A 27,751-nucleotide genomic window follows, 5' to 3' on the forward strand; every position below is an offset into this window, starting at 1 on the left:
ATTGCTCAGGCCTCACTCCAGAGCAGATATATGCTGGGGAGAGCAAACTGAGGTCTCAAACTGAACCATGAAGTTTTACACCTGTCAACCAAGGTCTAATGCCTGAGCTCGTTGCTTGGGCCTACTGTATAGAGAAGTATGCATGTACTGAAAATTGTATTAACTTCTTTCAGGCTGCTTCAGACTCATTATCTCATTCCAGGCTATATATAGCACATCTGCCATGTCCTCATAAAACAACAGCCAGAAGTGCAGCACACAGGCAAGCTGCCTTGGCAAGTTGCCCACTGAGTAATTCCTGCCCCATCAGCATGCCCCGAAGATATAAAGAGAACATGGCAAGGGCAGAGAACTTTACCCATAGAGAATTTGCTGTCATTTCTGATCTGAAAAGATCTTTAAAATAATTTTCTGTCTTTAAAACACCTCTTAGTGTAAAGAAAATGCTTCAAACAGGTGGAATTACAAGGTCACACATACCACAGCCCTTCACATATGTAGTATTTAGAAATCACCCTCTGAGATTTTGGCTCTGTGCCCATATGTAGGTATTTCTCAGACAACATTTTTGCCTGATCCCTCACAAGAGAGCAGACAGAAATCAGGAAGCATCAGGCCATAGTCAACTCATAGCTTTTAAGATCAGACAGGAAGGTATCTCTTTTCAGACTTGCTGACTACCACTTCATAGCGTCCCAGATGCTCCTGGGGTTCTCCTTCATGCCCAACTCCTACTTTCAAGGTAGCTTTGGAAGGCTAAATGAAGGCTCCCCAGGAAACAAAGCAGCAAGGTCTCCTGACATGAGCAGATTAAGACAAAATAGCCCTGGTGTCCTTCACTGTATGAGAGGTTTCAGAATGGAATAATGTGAGGGGTTTTCAAATCTCAGCCAGTACTACACAGAGACATAGAGGATGAGCAAAGTGTCTCAGCTTCAGGTTTTGCTTAAAAAGATCTAGCAGCCTCTTTTTGCAAAAAGCTTGCTCTTGATCTCTCCATGGATTCTTTGGATCTGCTTCCCTCTAAAGGCCGTTCAGTGAATTATTGTATTGTCCTGAATGTCAATGAAGTCTTAACATGAAATCAATTCTCAGATGTTTTCCTTATCTGGAGAGGTGTTTGAGCTCAATGAAGGAGAGAAATAAATACTTTCAGGGTTATTTCTTGTTGTAAGACATCTTAAATGAAATAATGTATCAGTAAAGGCAGAGATTTACATCAGCAAGCAGAGCTTTTCATGATAAAATTCTATCTAAAAATGAGTGTTACATATGCATGCTTTTATAGTTCCTTATTGCACAGAAAAGTGAGCCACAAAAATGAGATGGTTTGTCCTAAGCAGAAACTGGGATCTGGCCATCCTTGCTCCCAATCCCATGTGCAGAGGGGCAAGTGTTTTTTTCCTGATGGGCTGAGGCATTTGACCTCTCAGGCATAGCTGCAGTATTGCTGCAGTTTCATGTGATCCCAGGTAAGGAATTCTGTGGTGCAGCAGAGCTTGGGCAGGCTGTGTCTTATGTCAAAAGGTGAATTGCGCCTTCAGCTGAGATGCTCAGATGTGCCATGAAACTGAGACCTTTAATTGAGGTGTTGGACTTCCATTGAACTCAGTGGATAAAGAGAATCACAAGCTGGAGTGGCATGCTAAGAAATTTGTCATTTTGCCTACTTGGTTATCAAAAAAAAAAAAAAAAGAGAGAGACATTTAAAGGATACCTTTTTGTTATTTGGGCAGGCCATGGGAAATAGGATAATCCCTAAGTATACTAGTAATCTGAGTAATAATCATTGTCAACCAGCATTTTTGCACAGCTTCAGCACTGTATAGACATCTCTGGGCAGGAGAGAATCAAATTTTAGGTAAATGGAGTACATCTCTCCAGACGTCTCTGCAGAAGGAGCACAGGAAGTTACACTCCTGAATTAATTTGAATTAATGAGGGCCCAAAAGAAAGGTTCATACAACTTAGACAGAAGGGAAGAATTGAGGTAGGTAAACACAGGACATCTTAAAAGTCCTTAAAATACCTAAAACTTTCTGCAGGCCTGGAAAATATGGTAGAGAAGACACACATTCCCCAGTCAGGGCACTGGAAGGTGCTTTAGGACAATTAAAATGGCACTAGCCTTATGTACTTGAATTGCTCCTTAGCTTTTTTTTCAATCTACTTAAATTGCCCTAACCAGAGAAGAAATTGTCCTTTGGGACTGCCTCCTCTCTCTCTCTCTCCAAACTATAAGAATCTGCACAACAAATTTGAGGCAAATCTTTTAGCTAAAGCTGGCTAAGCTGCATCCTGCCCTAATATAAAGATGTATCTTTATCATCCTGCCCTGATATCAAGATGTAAAGAAGTAGCAGTAGGAGTCCTTAAATGTTTTAGCCCCTTCCAGGTATAATATGAATCCAGGTGCCTCCCAGCTATCTGGGGTCAGTTTTAGAGACTGAAGTCTCCAGATGCATTTGCCTACACTGACTGGGTCTTCTCCAGGCTCCTCATCATCCCCACCATCATTGTCCACTCTATGTAATTTATTTCACTTACAGTACCTATTTTGGTGGCAATGAATTCAAAAACATAAACTGGTATGTGTTTCTGAGGACAGCAGGCTCCACAGAGCCGCTTTGCCAATAGACAGCACCTTTTTTTTTATCTTCAAGCTGATCCTATTTACAGTATTAGTGTTTCTTAAGACTGCTTACCTCTCCGTTATGTAGCCATGCAGCCTGTCCTGCAATATTCTGCTCAATGCCTGCTGTAAACAAGAGTACTGCCACACACCTCACTCTTTCCAAGGTCAGCCCCAAACTATAAACTTGTAGAGTTGCCATTGCAAGGCTCAGATGTGAAAAATGAAATAATATGAGGAAAACAAATGCTTTCATGTACTCAAAAGCACCACCAACCCGGTCACTTACTGTGATTCACATTTAATTCTCCTGAAAAGCTGAAAATTTAATAGTATCTGGAGAACTGATGCTTGGAAAGTCAAGTAGGCTCGTTCCGCAACTCCAAATAGTACCAGAGGACTTTGCAGTGTACCATCAAGGGGATACGGCAAATCTACAGGGAAAAATGAGCTTGTGTAACAAATCAATACCATGTTGGTTCATTTTTTTTAGAAAGGCGGGGGAAAGTGGCAGGACATCTCCCACATACAGAGGTCTCTAACCTGCAAGAGTGAAGATGCAGCTCCTGCCCAGGAAAAAATGCACTACTGGTTGTCACTGGGAATGGAACTTGCCTTAAGAAGGACAGCCTTATGGGACATTGTGACAGGGAAGCAGATGGCCATTTTATGCTGTTGCCAGCACGTTTAAAGATACATCTTTATATCATCTATACACGTGTCCCTCCCTCTCATCAAAGCAGGAATGGATCTCCACATCCAAAAATCTCCTGCAGTAATTTACAATTGTGGGGCAGTTGAGATATGTGAATCCTCAAAGAAGAAAACATTGTTCCTTGAAATATAAGGTACACTATTAGAGGGACCATTTAATTTGCCCCATAACATCTGCAACTCTTCAACAGAACACAGAGATAGCTAAGGCATCTAAAAGAGAAAAAACATAAAGAGTAAGTAGGTGGGGTAAAGTTGAATGAGTCAGTAAAGGGGGAAGAAGTAATCCAGTTTTTACTTCAGCCTGTGAAAAAAGAAAAAGAATATAATGCAAGAAAACAAAAGCAATGGCAGAAGATTAAAGTGTGTCAAACTATTTCAGGTAGGAAGTTAAGCAGGTGAAAAACCTCTCCCTCCACCACAGAGATGCCATGAAGTACAAAGGAATACATGTAAAAGCCCATCAGATAACTCAGCTGAGGAGCATCCTCACAGTTTGACCAACATATGCTGAGGTCTATTCACATGACAAATTTGCAGTAGACCTTGCCTGGGAGAAGCATTATTTTTAGGACAAAACCATTCACACTGGAATTTCCCTACTACCCCTGCAAATGCCAAAGAACAGAACAGAAAAGACATTTCCATACTGATCACTTTAGACAGAATACATCTGCCTCAAAAATTTCCCACCAATTCCTCCCATTCCACACTCTAAAATGCTGCAATCTTGTAATCAGAACAGATCCAGAGCTACTCCCAGTGGGCACCTTAGAAGGGCATGTTAATTAGCTGCCAGTTCTGCAAGTGTGGAGCAGTAAAATTCTCACTCACACACCTCCCCCACCACCCACCGAGTATCAGAACAGCCCAGTGCCACAGACCAGAGCAGCAGCACCCCAACAGCTCTCCCTCCCAGGGGTAGTAAATGATTCAGTGAACAAGATCTGCCTGAATAGATACCTGAAGAGATGCCTGTAATTCAGTTGAGGGCAGTAAGAGGGCATGCTAAGGCAAACACATTCCAGGTGACTTGCAACACCGTGTGAAATTTCACCCTATCATAAATAACACAGTAAATGTGAATGTTGCATTTCCCAAGGTACTGGTAAGACACAACCTTTTCCCTAAAGAGCAGACACGGAGGAAACATATCACTGCTGCTCCTTAGCCCTGAAAGGCAGATCAGATGGATTCCTGCAGCAAAGATGACAACGTTATCCACTCATCCCACCTGCTGCCTCTGGGGTAAAGAAGGATGTTTCAAAGGCCTTGCACTCTGGCTGTCAGGGCACATATAGTACATAAATACCTGGGAAGACAATGAACAAAATCGTATGCCTTCCTCTTTCCTGATGTGACCTTTTCACGGTGTTCTAGCTGTCCACAGTACGATAACTCAATTTCACCACAATTTGAGGCCATATTCTACCATAGGCATGAAAGCCAATCCACTCGGTATGATGAAAGCAGAATTTTTTTGTGTGTATATACCTTATTTGTCAACAATCAGGTTCAACCATCCATGGATAAAACAGGCATTATCTAATAGGAGACAAATCCTTCCCAAGTGTGACCACTGGGGCTGTTCCCAGACAGGAGATGACTCAGACAGTTGCCAAATTGTGGGTGCTATGTCCAGTTCATCACTGGCCTAGAAAGTTGCTTTCCCAGAGGTGCACAGCCAGTCACTCATTTCAGCGGCACTACCTCTTGCGTTGCGCAACATTTAGAAGGCGAGGCTCACATCACTAATTTTAGCAGTCTAAAGAGGATGTCTAAGGTAATCATCTCAAAGCTCTTCTGCAATAAGTGAAAAAGTGATTCCCAGAGAATTCCCAGAGAAACATATATGAGGTCAATGAACTGGATCAGCCACTGGAAGCATCCATCTACCAGACTTGGAGTTTAGAGTCAGTGGCTTAGGGCTTAGATTAAATCTTAAACTTGAGACAAGTATGTTAAGACAGACAGATTCCATTCAAAATTAGTAAATGGCTCAGGCTTGTGGTTCAAAGGTGAGACCCATGTTTGTAATACAAATTCCTTATGGATTCCTCCCTATCCATATACATGTTATTGAAGAGTAAGTCTTTCTCATAAAATGACCATATCTCTTATTTTGCTGTGCCTTCCTACCTTCATGCCAGAGCACTCTTAAGAGTGAGAGGCTCTTCCTCAGGGCTTGCTACTAATTCTCACGCCTGTTTTCCCCGCCCACAGGCAGCATATTCTGAAGTGCCAGACATTTCCATGTCTCCTGGGTCCACAGGAGACAGATTTCTTTCCACCAGGTTTTTTTGAGAAAGGTTTGTTTCTCTCTTCTCCTTTCTCACTTTTTTCTCTGTCCACTCCTGTTGCAGCCTGTGCATCCTCATGCTTTCATGTTGCTTGCATGGCCAAATCTGCAAGATCTCCATTTCAGGGGAACAAATGATGCTTCTGGGGATAGTGGGGGCTACTGGAGCTCTGTACTGGACTCAAACTATCACGCATGGAACGCTGGTGGTTGCTGTACTACCTGGTACTGAGCAGGAGCTGCATATAGAACCCCATATTTTTACTGATGCAAAATCTTTGTGCATATCTATAGTCATTTTTGTGTAATTTTGGGTAAGAGCAGCTGAGACCCAGCCTGCTCTTTGTGGAATGGCAAAAGGGTTGGACGCTAAATGTTTACATATGTTCCAGTGTTAGTCCTTTTCCCCAGGAGAAGTGGGTCTACATCTTTTCATATCTATGCGCTGCCCCATTGCTCCTCCCTTTTCAAGGACAGTTAGCAAAGTAATACCTGACAGCTCAGCAAAGCAAGGCTAGCTGTCAGTACCATGTCTGACTTGATGCTGTCTTATCTGAGCTGGGGAGAAGAACTGACCTGAAGAACAGCTCATTTCACAAAACAGATCTCATTTCTTATTCCTGGCAAAGCGCCTTTTCTTTCTCAGAATGCCTGGAGGGAACTGATTATTTTGCTGATCCTTTTCACACCCTTGGCTAAGACTGCCAAAGATGTTATGACCAGGGTCTGTCAGCAGTGCAAAGAGTAGTTTGTGATCTTTGCAAATTTAACACAGTAAATCAATCTGATTAGGTGTTTTATTTGCTATTTGCTTACTGATACCCAGCCAGGATCCAATGAGATTCTGAGTGATCACACACCTCCAGCATGTGACCACGTCATATCAGTGGAAAGCAGATTCCCTGCAAACACTTCTGCTGAAAGTGTACAAACTCATTATATCAGACTCTGGTAACTACCTGCTCCATTTTACTGTAACCTGCTTAAATCAGAAGATTGGAAGAAGTGTCATTCAGCTGAATTGGATGAGATAACTCAGAGACAGGAATGTCCACATCCCACCTGGAAAGCTGTCCACATTCCTTTCATGCCCCTTTTCACATATTTCAAGTTTCAGACAATGAACCTCTCTTTTAGAGGGTAAACTATCAGCTCTCTCTTTTTTGATAGCCAAAATGACTATTCTTCCAAGGTCAGACTCCATAGGCCCAACCGTTTCTTTCATTTGCATTATCCACCTGCCACGTTTGCTTGTTCACTGAAATAAGGCATGTCATGTAACCCTGAAAAGAGCTTTTTCTTCTTACAAGTGAATAATAATTGCTGTTTGCCTTCCTGTGACTGGGTAGAAGATCTGAGTGTGAACTCAGAGCTGCATAGATCTTAACACTAATCGAGCAATGTTACTACAAAACTGCCATAGCTAAGCTTATATTTAGGCTTTCCATGTTGTTTTGTGCTCTGGATTTTCCAGGTGAATACACAGCAATTGAAATTTTAAAAATAGTAAAAATCTTTATTTTCTTTTAGCTTCAGTGTATTCACTTGGAAATCATATTTCACAAGAGGCTACAGTCTGATTATTAACTTTAGCAGCAGGTAAATTCACAAACCAAGAGTCATGTGTGCCAGTACTCGTAAGTGATGAGAAATTAAGGATTAGTCAGCATATAACAACTTTGCTCTAGGACAATGAGGAGAGGACTTCACTGTATCTATGTCCCTTTTCCATGTTTTGTATGCACCAAACATATTTTCCAGTAGATGGAGCAAAATTCATCCATCTCCAGCAATACAAAAGCACTACATTCTTGCCAGCCTGTATTTGTGAATGACAAAACCTTTTCAGGTTGTAAATATCTCAGTTTGTAAATATGGGATTTGGCATTAAAATATTTGACAGTAAAAAAATCTCATCCCATGACATTTGTAATATAGATGACTCCATAAGAATCTGCCCATTTTGCTTCCTTTTCCAGTCAATAACGTGAATTTGGCACTCAGGGACACAGTTCTCCCATTTCACCCTATATTTATCAGCTGAATAGCTCTGCAGACTCCTTTGACTATGGTGCATGGAGCTCTGATGACTGGCCCAGATGTGGACATCTGTGCTTTGGCCATCCAAGCTAAACAGAATCCCACCTCTTGCATTTGCCAGGAAATGCTCTACAGTGGCAGCGTGGAACAGGGTTACCTGTGCTGTGCTCGTTGCCAAACACCACTTGTCATATTGCATCATATTCACTTCAAATGTAAATGAACTTGTGGGAAGCTCTGATTACTGTGTTTGTGGGGCTACCATCAGTGTTGCAATACCGAGCAGAATGAAGGCTCATTCGCAGAGAGATTGAAGTAGTCTTGGCTGGCAAGGGAAGGGAGAGGAAGAGAGGTGTCACTGTGGTTAGACCACATTGTTAACGATGGCAGCTGTCACACAGATCGATAACTCTCTTTATTTAAGTGTCATCAATCCCTGTTACCACTTCACATGGCCTTAGTCAGTGATCTTTAAACTTCACAGACCAGTGGATCTTGAGGAAGAGTTTGAAAGCTTGCTAAGCTTTCCTCAACTGTTCACATGAAAATGAACAAGCATGGATCATTATTCAAAATAATGACTCATTTCAAAGATACAAATGCTATGGAGATTGTATCACCTCCACTGGATATGATACAATCTTCAAACACAGTTCTGTAATTTATGCACTCACAAGGAGTTTCTTTCAGCTCAGACATAACCCTGCCCCTTAAGCATATATGAAACAGTCATCACACAAAAACTCTTCAGTTAAGGTGTCTCTGCATGCTCAGGGGCAAAGCCAGTGTCACATTTCTAGCCATGGTTCAGCCAAATGGTGAGGTTACACAGTGTGCCCTCTCCGGTCTCAGCGTACAAAGGTGAGCAAAATTTTGCATTTCTCTGGAGTCTCTGGTCTGAAAATTGCTTCCTAGGCACAAAGGCATCTCAGCCTCACCCTTGCTCCCAGCAGGCAGGGATAGCTCATGTGGTAGTATTATCTTAATTTAAGAAGCAACAAGAGCCTAAAAAAATATATGAGCATATTAATACATAAGGCAAGTTCAACCCTTACTATCACCATTCAGAGATCCTTTCTGACATGGGCATCAGAAAGTGGTTTAGGAGCTGGAGAAACAGTCTTCACAGCTGCTTCATGCCTTCAGTAAAATACTCCAATATTAAGAAAATAAATCCCTCACTGACTTGCCTCTTCTGGGGTTGATCTTTCACTGCTTCAATAATAATAATAATAATCATCATCATCATCATCATTATCATAAAAGCCACTAGGATGAACTCATAATCATGGAATTGTAGAATCATAGACTATTCTGAGTTGGAAGGGACCCATCAATATCATCAAGTCCAACTCCTGGCCCTGCAAAGCACCATACCCAAGAAACACACCACGTGCCTAAGAGCATTGTCCAAACACTTCTTGACTTCTGTCAGGCTGGTGCTGAGCCCACTTCCCTGGGGAGCCTGTTCCAGTGCCCAACCACCCTCTGGGTGAAGAACATTTCCTGATATCCAACCTAAACCTCCCCTGACTCTGCTTCAAGCCATTCCCTTGGGTCCTGTCTCTGGTCATGAGAGAAGAGATTGGTACCTGCCCCTCCACTTCCCCCTGTGAAGAAAGTACTACTGGCAGTTAATTTTTTATGTGAAACATTTAGAGACCTGGTCATAAGCAAGCATAATTGAAATAAGACTGCAAGTCTCTGGATGCACAGTGTAGAAATAATTGTGTGAACCAGTGCCTGGCTGTTCTGAAGGGAGACCCAAGGCAGAACAGGACTGGGGCTCATTGACATCACCTGGCAATTTCATCCTTCTAATAGAAAATCTAGCAAGCTCTACTGATGAGTACAAATTAATCCAAAATTATTCGCATGAGAGGGTGATTATACAGGGCCACCATCATAACTCCGGGTATTCCCAAGCTTGCAAATATTTTGGGACAATAGAGCCAAGTCACTGATAGTGTTCTATCACTGAAGGTGATAGAGCACTAAAATGAAAAGTATTGTGTTGCAACAGTACAGAGCATGCCCACAGAAATGCTAAACAGTATGCTCAGTGCTCATCTGAGGATCAGGAATGGCTTAAGATGGCTTATCTCACCAGGCTGACTGCTGCTATACAAGAATAAAAGTTAAATCAGCATCAGATGCTGGAAGTCATCAGGGAAAAAAAAACTCAGAAACACCTTTCAGTTCAATATTACTGCAGCCCTATCAAAAACAAATGGACATGACTCAAGTACTTTACTTCCCTATCACAAAAAAACTCAGCTGTTGCACAAACAAACCAACACAAAATGTCATACTTTGTTGTAAACTGCTGTTTGAGTGGAGCTGAGGAACGATAGTGACCTGAGATTCACAGCCAGCTCATTTGGGAACTCGTCTGTCATGGATTACACACTAAAGCAAGTTCTAAACCCAGACAGTGTATAAGGGAAAAAAGGGATGAAAAGCAAAATCCTCATGAAATTACTGTTCCAGTGGGCATTTTTAGGCCTGAAAAGCAAAGCTACAAATGGATTACAAAGGAAGTACCTCTCTGTTTTGTAAGTAAATCTAGATAATTCCTGAAAAGGCTAATGAACAGCTGTAATTATTGCATGCCTATCCCATTTCTAGTAACGAATTATCCTAGGAATATATGGGAAGGGTGCAGTAGTATGTAAGAATATCTATTGCAGAAGAAATTCTGTGGATAAAGAGAGGCCTTGTCGCAGACACCATTTGTAGTGCCCTATGATAGATTTCTGTAAGGAAAGGGAAAAGAACATTTTCATCTGCTAAGGGAAGGGATGGTATGTGTGCTGGGTTGTTTCAGTCTTCTCTACTTATCCTAAACCATTATTCCTCTCTTGCTATTTTATGAATTGGTTTCATCCGTTTGTAATGATAATGCTTACTTATGGAGATGTGTATGTGATTAACATCATTAAGAAAACATGAAACTGTGGTTGGTAGGGTGGTTGCCAAACAATTTTTCTCCAATATCTAGGAAATAATAGTTTTCATAAGAGCCTGATCTCTTTTGAGACATAGTATAAGGCAGGGATATATAAAATTGTTTGTATCACGTCCTTTCAATATAAATTAATAAATATGCATATTAATGTTCTTGTTTGCTGTGTTCTACCACATGAGAGATTTTCTTTGTGAAAGATCAGTAGTTGGTATTTCATCCTCCTTGAAAACCTGCAGAGAAAATTCTGCTCTCAGGGGTGTGCATCCTAGACTAATGGCTTTATTTTATTTACTTGTGCATATTAATATATTCAATGATGCCTATGCCACATAAAGGACTTGCTATAATTTCTTGGCATGATGAGTTTGTGGCATAAATCATTCCCCTAAGCACAGTGACAAACTTTGATGTACTCAAGGGAAGGCTTCTTTCGCTGAGTTCAAAGTTCAGAAGTTCAAAGGCACTTCTGATTAGAAATTAACCACAACACTTTACAAATGAGAAGGGAACGACCTATTCCACGCCTGAAGAACTTGGCAGGGGCCATTCCCATAAGCCAACAGACCACCAGCGTGCCAAGAAGTGTCTCAGAAGAGAGGTTGAGTTCAGGGGCAGCACAAACAGGAGAGTGACCTCTTACAGTCCTGCCTTGGAAAACAGAGCCCCTCGACTTCTCCAAGCCTTATTTGGAGAGCAAGCCTGCAACACAAGCTGTTACATGCCTTATTTACAGTGCTCTGCACCGCTCCAACCACACGGTAGATATAGATCTGAATATCCAGAAGGATGCCTACCCTTGGGACATCATACCAGTCCCAGGGAGTTCAAGCAAATCTAACCTTCCTGTCTTTTCTTGTGTGGCATGGAAACCCCTAAGCTGACAGACAGAGGCAGCAGGTTAATCACTGAAATGCATCTGGGCAAGGAGCCTGTCAGCTGACAGGCATGCATCCAAGGATGGCTCTGCTCCCTGCCAAAAGCCAAGAAACACATCGGCGCTTGTGAGGTTCTTGGGGCAACTGGGCAGCTTCTGCTTGCACAAGACACTCACTGTGGGAGCCACTGCTGAAGATGGGAGAGGGGCACAGGGATGAGGGTTTTAAACCCAAGATGCCCACCTGCTGAGCCACTCATGCTGTGGTTCATTGGGATGAGAACAGGCAGCCAATTTGTACAAGGAAGGTGGAAGGCCTTGAAGAGCCCAGGACAATATTGGGCTGCTGGAGTGGGGGAGCAGAGGCTGCACAGCCAGCTCTCCAGGCATGAGATTTGCTGGAAAAACACAACAATTAACTTCTGCTGAACACAGGGGAGGATTGCGCTTTCCCTTTGATTTAACAGTGGTATTTCATTTCTGTGCTTTAAACTCAGCCCTCAAAACCCATCATGTCTTCCATTTCTCTGGTCAACCTGTACAGAGCTGGGGAGTGACCCGTGCCTGAGGCTGGCAACTTGTGGCCATCATTCCCACGGAAGTGGTGGATTAACATAGAGGAAACTTGCAGGCAGGAGAGAGGCACTTGTGCTTTTGGTCATGCTTAAGCCATCCTCAACCCGCAGAAATGTGCAGCACTGGGGCTTGTGCTGCCAGAGTTGGAGAACAGTTGTGGCAGAGGTGGATAAAACCTCCTACAAAGAATAGACAGGCAAAGGGCTTGCAGCAACCTCCAGGGCATACACCTGCTCAACGAGGATCCCAGCCTGAGCTTAGATCCTGTTTGGGATGGGAGGAAAATTGAGACTTGTTCAGGCATGTGATCCCAAAATCAATATTTTCACAGCTCAGGGCATGTGACGTGTCACTGGAAGGTGCCTGGTGAGGACAATGGCTGGCACAGAACTGCAGCTCCACACGGCTCCAGTCACTGACCAGCTTGCACACAGGCATCTACGAGCTGGTGCCTACAGCCCATGGCTTTAGATTTCCTTTATGGGCAGGAAAATTCCTCCCATAAAACTGCACACTTTCCAGAGATGTCCTCTATTTAAGGGGACTGGAGGGGATAGGATGGGATTTCTGGCTGGCAATAGAATTTCATGCATTTTTATGTTTGCATTTCATACTAAAGCACAGAACTTCACACTAACAGTATATTCATCGATTGCACAAACACTTCCTCCAGCTAAATTTTAATGTTTGTGTCCAGTTCTCTAATGGATGCAGCAAGCCTGGAGCTTTTGCATGCCATGTCCTAACTCTCTCTCTTACAAAATCAGGTTTTTCTTGTATGTATTTAGAAAAGTTAACAGTTCCCAGAATACCACATGAACAAAATGCTCTGGGCCATCTTTCCAAATAAATCCTTAATCCTCAGACATCACTGAAAGTAATTTTTGTCAGTAGTGCACCATCCAGTAGAAAAACAAAGAGCAGTCATTAAAGAAAACCAAACACTAGTGTCGCCAGTCTCAATGTTTGGCATCCGCTGGCGTTTTTATTTTGCTGGCATTTGTCAAGCAATTTACAATCAAAATCCATCGTTTTGTGACCCGGAGACTTCCGAAACATGAATTTGCTGTTGAAAGATTTTCTGATTCCTGTACACATAAAATAACTAAAACAAACACTGGAAAAGAAAAGGAAACTCAACTTTCCCAGAGCTAGCACCAAGTAAAGAGATTTCTGCATCATCCCATTGTCTCCCACTATACAATTTTTTTGAAAATAAAAAGTGCAGTTCAATATTTTAATCCATATAATACCACCAAAATCAGAAACATGATCAGTTTCCCACCTTACAAATTGCAACTTAAGTCAAAACTGTTTAAGAATTTCTCCTTTTCTAAAAGTAAAAATGCATTTCTGGTATGAAAAAAGACACTTTACATAGTTTTAATAATGAATTTTCAAAAGTGATTCTGCCCTTCTTCACCCGGCTTTCAGCTAAAGTGAATCAAAAAGCTGCAATGAGCACATAAATGAGCCACTGAAATAAAAAATCAGCACATAAATGAGCCACTGAAATAAGCAATCAGCTGAGAAAAGACATTTGAACAAAGAGGAGAACAAAGAGGAAAACAAAGAGGAAAACACAAGAAAACCCCACAGTGCATACCTGGATCTCTATTATCGGTGGAAAAGGCTTTATTTCTTTACAAGGGCAATGGCAAGGTAGAACTACTGCAATGTAATGGAAGAAAAATGCTTTCCGTATGGGACCATGAAAGCATTAACATAACAGGCAAAGCACATTATGTCCTGCCCTTGGCAAATGTCTTGCTGGCTACTCTGGACTGTGACCCAGCAAAAATAAGCAGTCCAAATGAATTTTCTCCCAGGTAATATACTGCTTCATTACTACACGTAGTAGTGGACTGTTTTCCTCAAGAGTCAGCGTGGAGGCTGGCAGAACATTTCACTGAAGAAATAGGAAAAACATGGTGCTGCACACAGATTGCACACAAAAATGAGCTGAAGTGTTGCTTGGTAAACTAAAAAGCTTCCAATTTCATTTGATCCAGTAATTTTTGAGTAGGCAGTGCTCTCAGTAGATGGGAAGACGAGGGGAACTTGATCATGTCCCCCAGCAAACACACTGACATTGACACCTATGTTTTAAGATGCTTTTTTTTCTCCTCATATCTCATTACTGCCACTTTTATTTGTGATTTCTAAAGCTCAGAAAATTTAAATTGAATTTTAAATCTGTCCTCTTTATCCAAGAGCCTCTACACCTGGAGGCAACCCCTCCCTTTAACTGGAGGGTTTTACCCACTTCTCTTTAAAAAACACACATCACGTCAGAAACCAAACCAAACCAGAAGGATCAAAAGGAGCAGTATTGATGATGGATCAAATGCACACTAACCACAACCGGTTTATTGATTTTTGAATCTCTCACATATTATTTCCTTATTCCCTTTGTTTCTGAATTGCTTGAGCATGTTGATCTAAGACAGCTTTTAACTCCACTTTGTCACCGTGACCTTTTTTGATCCCAGTCCGTTTGCTCTAAAATTAATTACACTGCAGAAGCTGCTTTGCTCCAGGTTGTGGTTTTCAGCTTCTCGGTTAAATTAAATCTTTCTATGCCACCAGCTGGGATAACTGGTGCTTGACAAACAGTGGGGCCAGGGACAGCAAACCACAACACCCTCTTCATGGCACAACCATTTCCTGAGTAAATAAGGAGCCCCTGTGGGAACTAGGGAGATGAACAGGAGGAAGGCATGTGGAAGAGCTTCCTTGCAGAGAGAGATGCTGGTGGGAAGGTACAAGGCAGAAACTCACCTTCACCTGTCTCCCCTTCAAACTGGAAACTGGGACAAATGCATGATGAGGGCCAGGCTACACCTAAGCAGGGCTAGGTAAAGAGCACGGTGTAAATGATCACCTCACTCGTGCTCTGCTGCAGCTTATTTCTGCCTCCTCCAGGGCCCTTGCCAGTCACCTCACATGTCCCCAGACACTCTCTCCAGTTACTGCCACCACCTATTAGCTGAAGCACACACTGAACATCTTTGCTCCTGCATCCACCCAGGAAATGAGTCCATCTTTTCCACGAGCTTGTCTCTTCTTCTCATCCCTGCTCTGCTGTCTCAGGAAGGTGTTACACTGCCAGAGCTAAAGGTCTCTGTGTCACATGCCCCTCTTGGGGTTTTCTTTAGCATGTCTAGAGGCATCCTACAAAAATAAATTTAAAAAGAGAATGACCATGGAAAAATTTCCCTATGCATAAAACAGCTGAAAAAGTAGTTAATTGCTCTGCTGTTATGAACTGAAATACACCTATCTGTGAAAAGATTTCAGCATGTGTGCTAAATAACAGGGTATCAGGGATCACATGGAATCATGTTCTGCGCCTAACATATAATCTGGGATCGTTAGTGCACCTGGGTGCCAATTAGAGCGATAATAAGCCAAATGCAGCCCAGTGCTCCTCTATCTGCTCCAGAGAGGTAACAAAATCACAGGGTAATAAAGCCAGGTTAGGAGGGACCTCCAGGGGTCATCTAGTCCAAAACACATCTAATCAGATGGGCTTGTTCAGGGCCATGACCGGTTAAGTCTTGAGCACCTCCAAGGAGGGAGATGTGCCTCTGGGCAGCCCACTCTCAGTGCTTGACCATCCTCCTGGTAAACAATTTTTTCCTAATACCTAAAGGGAATTTCCTGCCTTCCAACTCGTGCCCCTTGTCCTGTTGCTGTGCTCCCTGCAGAGGGTCAGCTTCTGCTTCTATGTGTCCTCTGGGTGGGAGCTATCCTGGTGCCTATTAAAAAATGACAGATGCCCAGATCTACCAGGTGCTCAGGAAACAGCAGAAGCCAGCTGTGGCACACAAGGGCAGAGGACATGCTCAGTGGGAAAGTGTTCCCACTGCAGGGATACCAATATCCAAACACCGTCCTGCCGCTCAGACACTGGTCAGGATTCAACTTCTTAGTCTTTATGGCTCACTGGCAAGGATCACTTCTGAACCCCAACTGCTCTGGGAAATCATTTGCCTCTCATTTGCCAACTCAGTTAAATAGTTTTAAATTCCTTTACTTACAATATTCTTTTATTTTTAAAACTTTCTAAAATTTTGCAAATTTCTAAATTGCATTACATAGGGCTGCATGTTCTTAAAATCTATCTGGAGGTTTCCTGTCTTTCCACAGCAACCTGCCTGTGCTTAGCAAAACTTAATTTGATGTGGCGGCCACTTCTGACAGACAAGAGCTGCACCTGTGCTGTTGGCCAGGAGGAATGCACCTCCAGGAAAGTAGGAGATGCACTTCTTCACATTTCCTGCTGAGTTTGCTAAACAGGTTATATCTATTTTTAAAAGATTGTATTACAAACTTTCAGGGAACAACACAGGCTTTTCTCAACAAAATTAAGGCAAGCTGGAAAAAAAAAAAAGAAACAAAGCATTAATCACAGTGTCAAGAAACAAAGTCAGTAATGTCTGAATGCACTGAACAGAGAGAGGGAGAGAGGAAAGTTTATGGCTTGAGGAATGCAATTTTTCACTCCTTTAAAGTGCTCTGGATTGTCAGTTCCTATTAATTTTTTACTTTTTGTTATGTAATATATGAACTGCATAGCTAAAAATCATTCTTGTCCTGGCAGTTTACAAAAGACATGCAGTCATTTAATTTAATTCCTTTTTCTACCACTTAAGGAAAATAACGATAGCACCCCCAGCAAGGACTGGTGATTATTAACTGATGTTCCCAATCTGATGGATTTTTTTTTTTAGGTGAGACAGAAACATTCCTTTGTTTGCTCTCTTTTGAGGAAGAGGATCTGGTTGCTCATTTTTTAGGCGGCACTTTGTTCTGCACAATGCAGAGCACCGTGCAAGCGCCTCACTTACCGTTGTGTTAATCCCCTCGAACGTAGATGCCAGTTTGGGGTGCCCTCCCCAGATCTAGCACTGCCAACAGACCCAGGTGATGACATTCTTAAAAGCCTATGTTCCCTATGTCTGCCTTACATTTTCAATATTCAGACTCACAGGAAAACCCTAGCAAACAAGGAAGCTGTCCTTCAGCCGAAGAAAAATGAAGTCGGGACTTTTTCCTTTTGCACAAGTGCTCTAGGCACCCTGGAGATCATAACATGGCAAAGCCAGGAAAGAGTCTCAAGTTGCCCAACCTATGCATGGTAAAATTACAAGAAAAATTACTCCAGGACAAAGGCATGACGACCCTAGCCTGCTTATCCTGGCTGCAGAACAAATGTTGTTGTCATCCAGTGTTTAACTTATGAGGCAATAATGATTACTTGTAATTTTGAGCCTGCAAGAGCTAAAATAATATAATGTATTTCAGGCTTCAGAGCAAAACCATCTCTGAAGGGTTCTTCTGTACATGGCAATATAATAAAAGTTTGTGCATTATAAAAATTCAACTATTTATTAATATTCCAGCCTGATTTGTAAAATGTATGTAATTCAAAAACCTCAGTAGCCCTGGGTTGGTCTCTGCTGACTGGAAGCTAGCCAGTGTTATTCCAATCTACAAGAAGGATGTGAGGGAAGGCCCAGGGAACTACAGACCTGTTAGTCTAACTTCAGTTCCTGGAAAAGTTGCAGAGAAGATCACACTGGGTACTGTCAAAAGGCATTTAAAGAACAATGCAATCCCCAGGCACAGTCAACATGGGCTCACAAAGGGAAAATCCTGTTTAACTAATTTCATATCCTTCTATTATAAGGTCACCCACCTGGTGGATGAAGGGAAGGTGCGGGATGGAGTTTTTCTGGATTTAAGTCAGGGATTTCATACTGTCCCTTACAGCATCCTTCTGCACAAGCTCTGGGCTTGTCTCATTTGGAGAAAAGGAGGCTGAGGAGTGATCTCGTTGCTTTTTGCAACTTCCTGAGGAGGGGAAGTTGATCTCTTCTCTCTGGAATCTAGCAATAGGATGCGTGGGAATGGTTCAAAGCTCTGCCAGGGAATGTTCAGACTGGGCATTAGGAAAAGCATTTCTTTACTGAGAGCATGGTCAAACCCTGGAAGAGGCTTCCTAGAGAGGTGGTTGATGCCCCAAACCCATCAGTGTTTAAGAGGTATTTGGACATACCTTTAGTAACATGCTTTAACTTTAGGTCGGTTCTGAAGTATCAGGCAGCTGGACTAGATGATCAGCACAGGTCCCTTCCAAATGAAATAGCCTATTCTAAACACATACTAATATTTCTCCCCTAAATGCCACTTTTATGCCCAGGAGTCAATGAAGCTTGCCACAAAAAATGAACCACAAAGGCTGTTTTTATAAAAAAAGACATGAACACTTTTCTTAAGTCCAAGGGAATAAACCCAGTCCCCAGTCCAAGGGAATAAACCCCATAATCAATCAAATAACCCAGCACAAAACTGTGCTATTGTATTGACATGATCTACTTATGAACAGAAGAAAAAGGAAATCAGTCCCACAGCAACCTGAGGAACTTTCAAAAAATTCCCAAGTCATAACTTGTCTTGAAGTACAGGAACAAAAAAACCCAATCAAAAACAAACAAACAAACAAACAAAACCAAAGGACAAGTCTTTTGCTCTACTACATAAACTATAAATAGGTAAGAAAGCCAAATAAGTAAATCCAGTTCCAGAGCTATGGTGGCAGGAAGACAGAGGTTGAAGAGAGATATAGAAGTATCTTCATATGGATGTTGAAGTTCCTACTATATCAACAGGGAGAAAAGAGGCCACAGTATCCTGGAAAACTGGAAGATGCATGAGTTAAGCTCACGGTAAAGGGACTTGCAGTTACACAAGAGAAAGAAGCTGAAAAAATATACAGGGGAGAAACACAGCCTCCCTGATGAATGTTTACCAATCTCTGCAGATTCCAGTCAGCATGAAGAAAATGTCATGGGGGAAGAGTATCCTCTTGCAACTTGCCTTACTCCAGCCTGGGCTGAACACTCAGCTGTGCACTATGCCATTTTGTGTTTACATCACCAAAGTTGAGATCAGAAGTGCAACATCTTGTTTTGATTTTAGATGATAAAAATGGTAACAACTGGATTAGTAACATAAAACATCCTCAGAAGCAACAGTGTCAGGAGATGAAAGGAGGAACCTTTCCCTGAAGCCAAAGCAAGTCTGGTTCTCATGTACACTCAGGCCACTTTACAATATCCTAGATAAAACAAGGCTTACAAGGAAACAGACATATAAATTAGCCTGCTTGAAGGGTCCTTATGAGCAGGCAGAGAGTGGGTTTGAGGTTGAAACAATTTAATTTGTCCTAAGCCACCTCCATGGGCTCACCCTGCCATCCCTGGCAGCAGACAGGTGGCCCACAGAGAGGTGTGGATCCACACTGTACATGGCAGCCAAGTCTGGCTCTGTTGAAAGCAGCATGGTTGGGACAGCACAAATGGTTGTTGGACATCACAGCCAGAGGCCACAGCAGCTTCAGCAGGACTACCCACCCTCAGCAGGGTCACTCACCAGCCTGCCACTTCTGCTGGCCCTCTGGGGAGCAGTGCCTATGCTCTTCAGGAAGACCCTCTTCCTCTCCTTCCCAGACTCAGGAGCTCAGACTCGGGCCTAGAGGTGTCCTGGCTGCGTTCCTGTCCTTCAACACTCACTCTAGACTTCTGGTTGTTGCATGACAGTGCACCAAAAAGTTCTGATGGGCCCTGGCCAAAATTTGCCCAAATGCTACTCCCTGGATTCACCAAGCAAAGCAGTGTTATCAACAAAACAATAGGTCCCACGTCAAGAAACACAATGACTCAAGTTTGGACTCGAGTCTCCTACCTCAGTCTTGATTAGATCCTAGTTGATAGCTTGGATTGATCTACTTTACCACTACAAACATAATTCCAGTCTGCAAGATCTTAAAGCACTATGATGGGGGGAAATACTGAAAAAAATTTTTCTTTCCTTTTTCCCTTCTGCTGCCATGCCCTACGATAACTAGATCATAATATCATGGAGATGGGACTTGGATGGATAGTCATCCCAGTGTTCCAAAGTGAGCTCTGGCTACAGCCTGACACCACACAGGAGGCTGGCTCACCTTCTTCGTGACTCTGTTCCTTTTCCCTCCTGAGGAGAGAGGAAGGCATCTTGGCACAGAGGTTGAACGGAGCTGTAGCATGCCCCATGCCCAATGCTGCTGTGCAAACAAGCCTCCTGCCTGCTTTTCCTTCTCCCTCTTCCCTGCCAATGCTGCTGTGCGTCACCTGAAAGTCAGAGGGTACCAGGGAGGCAGAGAGCAGGCAGAGAGCCACTGTGTCAGGAAATGCGTCTGTGGACCCCCTTTTATCCTGCTGGAGCATTAACAGATCAACAAACACCCTGTTCCCACTGAGCTCTGACACACACCCAAAGGAACACCCAACTCTGAGGTTTTTCTCCTTTTTCTTTTTTTTTTTTTTTTTTTTAATATATGTCTGTAAGGTGATTACATCCGGGTTTGTGTCTACACGGCAAAACCAAAAAGCATTCATCAGAAGAATAATGATGCAAATATGGCTTCTTATCCTCCAGTGATTGCCCATCTGGCAAAAAGGTTTAGAAAATGTAACAATAGTTTTGACATAAATAGGAGGAAAGTAAAGACCGGCAGTGTACTTTCCACATCAATGGCAAATATACTACTGATGTGGAAAGTAAACAGCTTCAAATGAGGAGAAACCACTGTGGATAACTCTCCACCTGTGAGCTGCAGGCTTGAATGCATGAAAACTGAGGTAGAAAATCCCAAGTTCATCACCTCACATTGCAAAAACAGGTATCAAACGCTGTATCACCTGTGGCTGGATAATATCAGAGGCCAGCTGAAATTCAGAGGATTAAAAAACCCTGCTATGCGTTTCAAAAGCATATTGGACCTGTAGGAATATGGAGCCCTCACGGTCGGCACACCTGTATTCTACAAGTATTGCTCAAAGCCACCCTCCTGGCAAGGCTATTTGTGGGGAGGATGGCACGGGGTAATTCGGAAAGAGACGCAAACCTGCAGCTGGGAAAGAGATGCTAAGGACGCACCTGCCCCTCTGCTGCCATCCCCTCCCGACTCCCGCACCTGCGGAGGAAGGGGACTCTAACCCCAAATTACAGGCCGCCGCTGTTTGCTTTCGGGTCTGGTTCATTTCGCCACCCCGCCGGGCCGTGCTGGGGTCCGTTCTGGGGACCCCGGGGCGATGCCGGGGCCGGGCGGGGCGGGGCCGGTCCCGGGGCGATGCCGAGAGCTGCCGGTGCTGATTGGGCTGCGCGGCCGCGGCCGCCGCCCCCGCCCCGCCGCGCTCGGCTCGGCTCCGCTCCGCTCGGCTCCGCTCCGCTCCGCTCCGCTCCGCCCGCTGCCGCCGGGATCCGCCGCCCCGGGCTCCGCCGGGATCCGCCGCCCCGGGCTCCGCCGGGCTCCGCCGGGATCCGCCGCCCCGGGCTCCGCCGGGATCCGCCGGGATCCGCCGCCCCGGGCTCCGCCGGGCTCCGCCGGGATCCGCCGCCCCGGGCTCCGCCGGGATCCGCCGCGGCTCCGCGCCGCCCGCCGCCTGCTGCCGGGCCCATGGCGAGCACGTCGGCGGAGATCATCGCGTTCCTGCTGACCATCTCGGGATGGGTGCTGGTCTCCTCCACGCTGCCCACCGACTACTGGAAGGTGTCCACCATCGATGGCACGGTCATCACCACCGCCACCTTTTGGGCCAACCTCTGGAAGACCTGCGTGACCGACTCCACCGGCGTCTCCAACTGCAAGGACTTCCCATCCATGCTGGCGCTGGACGGTCAGGCTCCCGCTGACCCCCACCCCGACACCTCCCCGGTGTCCCCTGTGCCGCTCTGCGGGAGCTCCCGGGGCCGCTCCCGGGCCGGGCTCGGTGGGGCGGGCGGGCAGCGGGGGGTCGGGGTGCGCCGAGCGGGGCGGGGGCCGGCGGGGACCCGGACGAAGGCAGCCCCCCGCGGGCTCATGGGCCGGTGCCCCCTGTCCCCAGGCAGGTGGCAGCGTGCTGCTTGTGCACACTTGTGGAAGTGGGTTTTTCTCCTCCCAAAAACCCACTAGTTGAGGTTATATTTGGTGCCCAGGTGTCCGGTTTGGGCTTTCGTGCTGTCACTACCTGCCTTTTTTCCCCCATCAGAAGAGTGTATGCGTGGATTTGACACAAGAAGAATGCAGGCAAACTTTTCTTGCCGATTTATTTTCCGACTGTCGTGACATTCCTCTTTTTTTATGTTTTGCCAGCCATGCAACGGTCGGTGGAGAAGAACAAGCCTTGGCGTAGTTTTGTTTTAATTAATGTTCCTTTGCTGGTTTTGCTAAGTGGTTATTAACTCAGATGTAATTGCTTCATTGATAAATGACAGTGTGAAAGCTCGGGGCAGTCAGGGATGCAAAGGTATGCAGAAGCGATACATAGCTTTGCTCAGCTTTAGGGCAGTGTTATTTTGAAGCAAAGCTGAGAGTTTTGCTATAGGGCTTGAAACCAAAGGTTGAGTTGGTGCTGCGTTTCTTCCCTCGTTAAGGGGAAACATTTTTGCCCTTTAAGGAAGCTGTACTGGGAAACTGGTTCACTGCAGGAAATCTTTACAACTAAACATTTAGTTGATAAATCCACACTGATCATGGCTGGTAGAAATGGAAGTGTGTATGACATCGGTTTATAGCTTCAGAAGTGGCTGTAAAGAAAGGGAGGAAAGGCTTCTAAAATGATGGCACCTTTTCTAAGTTTTTATAGTTATAAATTAATGCAATATGCTGTGTTCCAGTGACTTTGACACTCACAAAAGATCATGCCTACTGTTCATAGTCTGGCAAGATATTCCCTTTGCACTGGAGTCTGAGAAGGTGTTTTGGTGTAAAAGCTCTGTTTAAGAGGAAAGGAAGGTCTGTTAATCTAATCACTAACAGAGATTAATACTAATTGTAACAGGGATTAATATGAACACGATGTTAATATCAATATCAGAAAACCTTTAACCTCTGTATGTAGAAAGGGCTGAAAGAGGTCAAGATACCAAAGTGAGGTAACACAGGTAACCCTTAAGCACCACTACTGCAGGATGCTTCCCTCGGGGGGAGAAGTGCTGTTCTCAGACTTTCTTTTGACCCAGCCCTGTGGTATCAGAGGAATTTGCCAGTTCCTCCAAAGGGATAGGAGAGCTGGCTGGCCTCCATTGACATCAGTCACTCTGTGGCCAAGTGTAGCAGCTGAGAGTGTAGTTTCCAGGACTGGGCAAGGAACAGGGGTCTCTGTGCAGGCAGGCATGGAGTGATCGTTGGTGTGAAACCTTTTGGATCCCTTGAATCTATTGTTTAGCTGTTCTTTTAGGTCTGGGTGAATCTGATTTTAAAGTAAGAAAAGCATAGTTACAATGTATGAAGAATTGGGAGCATTTAAATTTTCAAAAAGAAGACAACACTTGACAGCAAGATCCTTTCCCCTTCCTTCCCCCAAATGCTTGTGCATTGAAACCTTGTGTGTTGGGTAGCATGTTCCACTTGGCCAAAGAATGAGTTTCCAAGGTACCTTGTGCACAGTGAAAGAGCCATCAGCTCATTTTGGACAGAAGTGAATCTGAAACGCACGTCTGGAAGAGCCCTGTCCCAACCCTTCTGGCCAGGTTGTTTATCAGTAGTAGAAAATTCTTGGCTTCAGTGTTTCTCAACAGCATCTTTAAATGCTGTGGGGCCAGACTGTGGTACCCAGGCACAACATGAATGAAAGGCAGGCTGGAGGGGGAGTGATGTACCCCCCCCCAAGCACAGACCAGGCAAGCTGGGTGGGGTCGGAGGGGCAGCCACTGCAGTCAGAGGTCCTTTCGGTGGGTAGCCTAGCCCAGACTCCCTTCCTTGTGGTTACAGGCTCTGCAGGGAACCTGCCAGCAGCTGACTGTGGGTGTGTATGTCCCCTCTTCACCCTAACCCTTCCCCCGTGGGGGAGTGCACTTCAGGGCTGCCGGTGTGTCACTCGTGGCTTAAAGAATTTGTGTCTCAACAAGTAGACAAGTCTGCCTCAGCCCTTGTCTAGCCTCTCCCTTCCTTCCTCTTCCTCTTTGCCCAGACTTACATGTCTAAGGTGGATCCTATTCCCTGTGACTGGGAATGTGGGAACTTCCTGACTCCATCCTCAGGTGGGGGGACTCAGAAGACGCAAACAGGGCAGATCTGGTTTCTGTTCTCAGGGAAGTGTTTGTGAGCTGAAACAATAACCCTGTAAAGATACATGTAGTGACAATATGTTGCTCTCCTCAAAATGGTAGAGCATGACTGGAAAATTCCTAAAAAAGTTTCTGTCCTAGGGAAATGTGGCTTGGCTCCACTCCTTTGTCACACAGAGGGTGAGGATTTGCCTCTCAGTGCAGTTCCTCTTCTACATAATTTTTTTTTTTTTTTGGTCAAATTGGAAACCTCTAAGTAAGCTGGACTTCTTATCCCGAGAGACCGCTCAGGTCTTCCTGGGGATCAGAGTCAAAATGAGGGGGAAAGAAATCGGTGTGACCATGCTTTGAGGAACCTGGTCTATGTGAGGCGTCCCTGCCCATGGCAGGAGGTGGGAACCAGATGACCTCTGAGATCCCTCCCTACCCAAACCTCAATGACTCTATGATTCTACTCTACTTGCTGGAGTTCTCCTGAGGAGTGCAGGAGAAGTCCTTCCTTCTTCAGAAGCAGTGTCATAGTTCAGGTCAGGGGTGCTCAGGAGATGGTTTGTCTTTATCCTTGTTTTGGTTTCCATCATGCAGTGGGCTTGGACAGTCCTTCCCAGCTTGCTGTGGGATGGCACAGCAGCCCATCATGGCTTTCAGGCCATCACTCCACACGAATGGCTTCCAGAGAAAATTGCTTGTGGTCCCCTTCCACCTTTATGCATTCCTATAGAGGAAACCAATTTGACCAGCCCTAATTAAGTGCTGAGACCCACATTCTTTATGCAAGCAAAAATGTTCTTCCTGTCTGTGGGGCTTAAAGTCATTTCGGGTTTACTTTTTGTGCCACTGGTCATAGGTGGAAATTTACTTATGAAACCACCTCCCCAAAAGAGGACATATCAGTTTCCATGTTTCCTACAGTGGATCTGATGACCTTTTGCAAGAACAGAGCTGAACAAAAATTCAATTATGAGCTAAAAGAGGGTATTAGAGCTTAGAAAGCCATACAAAAGCAATGGGTGTGTACTTTTGGAAGGAATCTATGCTGTATCTGTAAGGCAACCTCTTACACTTCACGTGATGAAGACTGCAAAATGCCACCAGAGGCATTTATTGTGAAAGTGGCAGTCCCCAGAACATTGCATTTTTTTTTTCCATAGTGTCATATGATATGAGTACATGAATGCCTTGTAAGTCTTTGTAAGCATGAGGCAAGTGTGAGAGCATTGAGGCAAGAAAGATGAAGCTTTAATAAGATTAATTTCAATGCAAGACAAAACACATTTGTTTGAAACAAAAAAAACAAAAAAAAAACAAAAAAAACAAAACAAAAAAAAACCAACCAAAAAAAACAACTCACCTTGAAATAGGTTTCTCTTGGAATGCTGCTAAACATGACTTTATGAGCAATGCATGTTTTTCTGCTTGTCTGTTTAAAACGCATGGCTTTTTGCTGCTTGGGAGCTTCATTTGGGTGGTTGGTATGTACATGACAAGTTTCCTGCAGTAGTTGGTGCAAACACAGACCATAAACATTTGGAAAAGGACAGGTTTTAGTCTTGAGTGGAGGACTAGGAAAAAATAGACAGCTCCATTTTACACTCCTCTTCATTATCATAGAATCACAGAATGTTTTGGGTTAGAAGGGACATTAAAGACCATTTAGTTCCAACCTGCCTACCATTGGTAGGGGCACCTCCTACTAGTAAATGTTGCTCAAAGCTGCATCCAAACTTCAACACTTCCAGGGAGGGGGCATCCACAGCTTCTCTGGGTAACTTGTTCCAGTGTCTCACCACCCTCACAGTAAAGAATTTCTTCCTAATATCTAATATCTTCCTAATATCTAACCTAAATCTGCCCTTTTTCAGTTTAAAGGCATTTCCTCTTGCCCTGTCACTACACACTCTTGTAAAAAGTCCTTCTCCAGCTTTCCTGTAGGCCCACTTTAGGTTCTGGAAGGCTGCTGTAAGGTCTCCCCAGATCCTTTTCTTATTCAAGCTGAACAAGCCCTATAAGTCTTGGTGCCCAATATAATCTTGCTTTCTTGAAAGCAGAAAAGAGGTTTAGTTCCTCTTACAGCCAAATCTTATACAGCGTTTGAATCTAGGATCTAAGCAATAGGAGGTTTGATTTGGTGAAAAGGTTGATTTCAACCTTTCATGCTTCCTAATACTCCAGTCAACCTAGTGGGACTACTACAGCCTTCTGCTTTTCCACAGTACTGGTGTAAATTGTGATTTTTTTTCCCTATATTTTGTTTTAAAAATGTGTGCCAGTTGGCTGATTGCTCTGGTGAACTGAAACAAGCCCTACTATAGCTGGCCTGCCCACTTCAGTGAATTATTTAGTGAGAAAGGTTATTCATTCAGCAGAACTGAGCAGTCCTCCAGTTCATGCTGTTTATAATTGAAAATGATTTCTGAGTGAGTGAGTTAATTATTTCTTGCTGTCTCGCTACCCTCTACCTATTTTAAAACTGTGTATTGACCTTCAGCAAAAACTGTATTTCAGCCCTGTGGTTACTAGCAAATGTTGGATATTTTAGTTGGGGTGAATATTTACTGGTTTTCCTAGGAGGTTCAGACATAAATAAAAGTTTAGAGGACCTCTGGGTAAACATGTTCATGGTTCAGCACTTTAATGTGTCAATTAGCTAACTAACACTGTCAATAAATTGGACCTGTCAAAAATAATAGCTTCCTTTCCAGTCTTCATCTTGTGCTTTACCTGTCTGCTACAAGAAATACATTACACACCACCTAAAGCTGCATAAGGCAAGTTTTCCATGCCTATAGCAAAAAGTAACAAAGCAAGGCTGCTGTCTTCAAACCTGAGTCTTGCACAAATCACTCTCTATCTTACATTCCAACATGTGAGCTGTATGACAGTCACACTTATGTCATTGACTGTGTCTTTCTTGAGCAGGTGGGCTACAGAAGCCTGTTGCAAATGACAGAACAGCCTGTCGGCAAATGTCTGTGTGCCAACAGAGGTAGAGAAATGCTAGTAGGTTGTGCTCACAGATGGGCAGCACAGCTCCCAGGTTCAGCAGGCCTGCTAAAATGGGGTGTTATGTGCTACCAATTGCTTTGTTGCTCAAAGCTGTGAGTCAGTGGGGGATTTAAAATATTGTTCAAGCACAGGGCAGTCATCCTAGAGCTGATATACCTTCAGCAGTGGCTAAAGGAGGTGGCAGTAAGGATAGCAGAAGGTGGTCAAGTGACTGTGGTAGCCATGTGCATCTCAAAGTCCTGCCAGCCAGATGCAGACTTCTCCTTCAGAAACACATCCAGTCTCTTTTTGAGTCTCAGTAAAACCTTAGTGTCCACACATCCTGTAGAAAGGAATTCCACAGCTTCATTTCACAAACAAGTACACCTTTTATTTTGAATCTGCTGCCTTCTGTTTTCATCAGATGTCCTCTAGTTCCTGCTTTAATATATTGTTTTCTTACATATTAAAACTTTGATGCAGGGTTTGGTGGGGTTTTTTTTTGTTTATTTATTATTACATAAAATTTGGTGTAATAGGCAATGACAATGTGGTTTAGCTCTC

General features: G+C 44.0%; 1 protein-coding gene across 2 annotated transcripts in view; it reads left to right on the forward strand.

The window, feature by feature from the left end:
* CLDN10 (claudin 10) overlaps window positions 1-27,751 on the forward strand; it is a 54,828-nt gene that overhangs the window by 19,102 nt on the left and 7,975 nt on the right. Inside the window, exon 1 of one of the 2 annotated variants that reach the window (XM_068182457.1) lies at window positions 21,539-21,831. The exons of the other annotated variant lie outside the window; for it this stretch is intronic. Within the exon in view, the coding sequence (XP_068038558.1) occupies window positions 21,612-21,831 (220 nt within the window). The 5' untranslated portion in view covers window positions 21,539-21,611. Of the gene's footprint in view, window positions 1-21,538; window positions 21,832-27,751 lie in introns of those variants that run through there. 2 annotated transcript variants of the gene reach the window in all.

This window comes from Anomalospiza imberbis, chromosome 2 (assembly GCF_031753505.1).
Source record: "Anomalospiza imberbis isolate Cuckoo-Finch-1a 21T00152 chromosome 2, ASM3175350v1, whole genome shotgun sequence".
Lineage (NCBI taxonomy): Eukaryota > Metazoa > Chordata > Aves > Passeriformes > Viduidae > Anomalospiza > Anomalospiza imberbis.